The following is a 3,792-nucleotide window of genomic DNA, read 5'->3' on the forward strand; positions in this document are numbered from 1 at the left end:
CAGAGCAGAGTTGTGAGGTGTCAGGAGAGAAGGTGTAAAATGACAGGCTGTACCCTGCTGTACCTTCCTAACTCACACACTCAGCCTGGAAAGAAAGGCTTCTAGGACAGTGGGACCACTGTCACTGGAGGAAAAGGAACACTAGCTGGAGAGCAAACTCATAGGACTGCTAAGGTAACGATATTTCTGTGAATTTCTATGATGGAGAATTACACATTGAAGGTAAAGCTGCATTGCTGCCCTGAGACATGCCCCTGTGTTCCCCGGGGAAGCATGGTTAGGTCAACTCTCCTCAGATTCAATTGGAGCCCAGAGGCTGGAAGACTCTAGATGGGCCACCTGGATGAGGAACCTCGGAGGAAGTGGAGAGAGGAACTTAGGAGAAAAGGACTGCATGGAGTTTCATGAGAGGAGGCACTCTCAGTGATTTGTATGAAGTGAAAATACAAGGCAGAGCTGTGAGGCATCAGAAAAAGATCTCTACATGGTGAAATGTCCCCTACTGCCAATTCCTCCACCAACTCCTCAACTCTGAGCAGAAGGATATATAGGACAATGGGAGGGGATCAGTAGAACAGAAGAGTCAAAGACACCATCTACAGAGCAGCTTCTTAGAACCACTAGGTATTTTTAATTCTGTCATGAAGAATGACACATTGCATGCAAAGCTGCAGCAATAGTAACAAAATATGTCCCCATCTCCCACAAGTGAGCAAGGTTGGGGCAAGTGTTGCCCACAGCCTACACTGGAACTCCAGCAGTTCCTCCTGGCTTTAGGAGAGGAAAGGAGGCCACCCCCCTGTCTGGCCTTGTTCTCACTGACCAATGGGGTGAGAGACTTGGCCACACCCACATTCTATGCTGCCTAGCACTGCCCTGGAATTCTCCCTCTGGTTCACACCACAGCTAGGAGTTATTGGAGGTGGTAGTGCTTGGTGACTGATCAGTAAGTGTATTTGTTTGAATCCTTGTTAATTGCCCCCACACACCTTCCCGTCCCACCCCTGCCATGTCTGAAAACCAGAGACAACAACAACTAGCTGCCGCCAGGAAACAACTTGGACAATATCGTGAGAGAAACAGCCTCACGGGTCCTGCAGGAGCCAACAACATACAGCCTCAAATCCACAGAGCATCTGAGACCAATCCTGTGGATAAGCCACTTGAAGAGGCCCTCCAAGACCACAATGCTCCGGTAATGGCAGATCAATCTCCATTCCCTCCCAGTGTCCCTTCCCCTCATCCTGTTACAAGCAACACAGCATCAGTTGAAGACCATGATGCTGAATTCAGCCTGAACAGTACGGCCGGACTCGAGAACCTGAAACAACTGTCTGAAAAGCTTATGAGCTTTGTGTCTGACACCACACTCCAGGACGACAGGGATCATCTCCCATGTTCTGAAATGATGGAGGATCTGGAAGAGCTATACGAAGGGCTGGCAGAAGCCCTGGACACCTGCTGTAAATCCAACTTACAACTCACCAAGAAGGTGAAACTATTGGACAAAAAAAACAGAGAAAGTCTGAATCAATTACACCAACAAAAAGCCAACCAGCAAAACTTACTGCAAGAAAACAACGAGCTAAGAAAACACCTGCAGCTCCATAAGCAAACCATTCAAATTCTAGAAGCAGAAAAGAACCATTTGCACACAGACCTGGCCCAGCTACAGCAGGTAGTCGCTGATAAATCATGGGAGATGCAGAGTCTTACCAACAGCCTGCAGTCTTCCCAAATGCGAGTGGCAGAGCTAGAGGCTGTCCTTTCTTCCATGACCACTCAGCAGGAGGAGGAAAAGGAGCACTCTAGGGAGCTCAGGAGGCAGACAGACAGCCTCCAAGAGGAACTGAGAAAAACCAACAAGACCATTAGAGAACTACAGGAGTACAACTCCACATTGGAAGAACGTCTTCAAGCAACCAGAGAACACGGAATGGAGGAGCTCCAAAAGGAGCTAGCAACATCAACCATACTCCCTTTAAAGTGTTCTGGCCCTTTGGCACAGCAAGTCAATCCTCAGGATTTGCCACAGGCCATTGAAGACAAAGCACAACTGGAGACCCAAGTAGGGTCACTGAAAGAGGAGCTGGAGAACATGGCCAGACAGCTTCAAGCACAGCTGGACCTCAATAAGACCTTAAGTCAACAAAAACTCCAGCAGGAAGAGCAGCTGCTGGCCCTAGAGCTGGCCTCCAAGATGTGCAATGAGCAGGCAGTAGCTCGCCGGGATCAATTATTAGAGACCCTGACCCACAATCAAAGCACCATAAGAGATGCTCTGGGAGAGAACCAGCACCTCAGGAACCAGCTGGCCCAACTGCAAGATGGCTTGGGAAAGCTCAGCAGTCACAACACCCAGCTGACCAGCACCTTGCAGGCAGAGCAGCATACAAAGAAACATCTGGCCAAGCAGCTGGAGCAGCTGCAGCAGGAGGTGCTGCAGGGCAGGAGGGAAATCCAGTCAGTCAACCAGAATTTGCAGCAGACCCAGGAGCAGCTCACAGCTACCATGCAGCAGAACCAGCAGCTGCAGGCTCAGGTGAGTCTCCTGGCTGTCCCTGCAGGAAGTGAAATAGAAGGGACAAAGGATGATGAGGCCGCCAGGCTCACCCTCACCATCCCTGACAATGTTGAGAGCAGAGAAGACATCATTGCTTTTGTCGCTCAGGCTCAAACCTCAGCTGAAGCAGAGAGGGCCCGGCTGGGGCACCAACTGAGGCAGCAGAAATTGCGCTGCCAATGCCTGGCTCAACTCGCAGCCCTGAACCACACCAGGCCTGAGCAGGAGGCCCTAGCCCCACACAGTGGGGGGGACTCCATTTCTCAGGAAATACAGAGTATCATGCAGAAGATAGAAAACCTTGCAAGGTTTTTCAAGGAAGACCTTCGTGTCAAAACATTCGTAAAAGAGCAAGTGGAAGACCTTGAACTCCTCTTCATGCAGCTCAGAGGAGAGGTGGACAGCATCCCAGACGATGCTGCTTTCTATGGCAGACATCTGAAGGCGCTGGAGAAGCAACAGCGGGAGAAGGAGCAATACATCGCCCAGCTCGACCGGGACACACAACAGATGGCACTGGAGCTGCAGGATCTACTGTTGCAACTGGAGCAGGGAAAATCTCAGGCAGCCTCTCAGAGCCCACCTGGGAAACCCACCTCAGGCCCCACAGGCCCCCAAGAAGCTGCCTCAGCCTGTGCTGACGATTTCGAAGATATAGACATCAATGAAGATGAGGACACTGCAGCAGGAGGGACACGGGAGGCTTCACTCCTGGAGAAGCCCAGTGTGCAGCGCATAGTACCAGTGCTGCCTGACTTTGAACAAATGAGGAAGGAGGAGGAAGCAGCAGCAGGCCTGGGCAGCCAGTTCATCCCTTTTCACTACCGGCCTGCTAAGGATGACCCGCTAGACATCTTCGTCATCTAAGAGCATCCTTGCTCAAGCCCTCAGGAATGGTGCCAACATTCTGCCGTTCCCCATATTCTGTCACCCCAGTTCTCTCCATCCCTGACCCTTCACTCTATCCCTCCCCTTCTTCTTATCATTCCTTCCCACTTTCCCTTTTTGCATTACCCTTGGAAGGTCTGACCCCTGGTGTAACACTAACAGACCCTGTGCCACCTTGGCAAAACTGAGACAGACTTGAGGCAGTCCTGCTCAATGGGAAGAGCTGGGGTCATGCAGTGAGCACACTGCCTCTCCAGAGGTGCTGGGGACCTTTCTCCAAATCAGACACTCTGGATAAGAAGGTGGAGGCCACATTTTGTCTTGGCCTTTGCACAGATTGA

The 3,792-nt window shown here is 51.1% G+C and overlaps 1 protein-coding gene across 1 annotated transcript; it reads left to right on the forward strand.

Annotated features, from left to right (window-relative positions):
* Positions 1–1,009: 1,009 nt before the first annotated feature.
* LOC122112344 (golgin subfamily A member 2-like) lies at positions 1,010–3,430 on the forward strand. Its single transcript, XM_042685117.1, has one exon. The coding sequence runs from the start codon at positions 1,010–1,012 to the stop codon at positions 3,428–3,430; it is 2,421 nt and encodes an 806-aa protein (XP_042541051.1).
* Positions 3,431–3,792: the final 362 nt, after the last annotated feature.

This window comes from Dipodomys spectabilis, unplaced genomic scaffold (assembly GCF_019054845.1).
Source record: "Dipodomys spectabilis isolate Male_0828 unplaced genomic scaffold, ASM1905484v1 ptg000094l, whole genome shotgun sequence".
NCBI lineage: Eukaryota > Metazoa > Chordata > Mammalia > Rodentia > Heteromyidae > Dipodomys > Dipodomys spectabilis.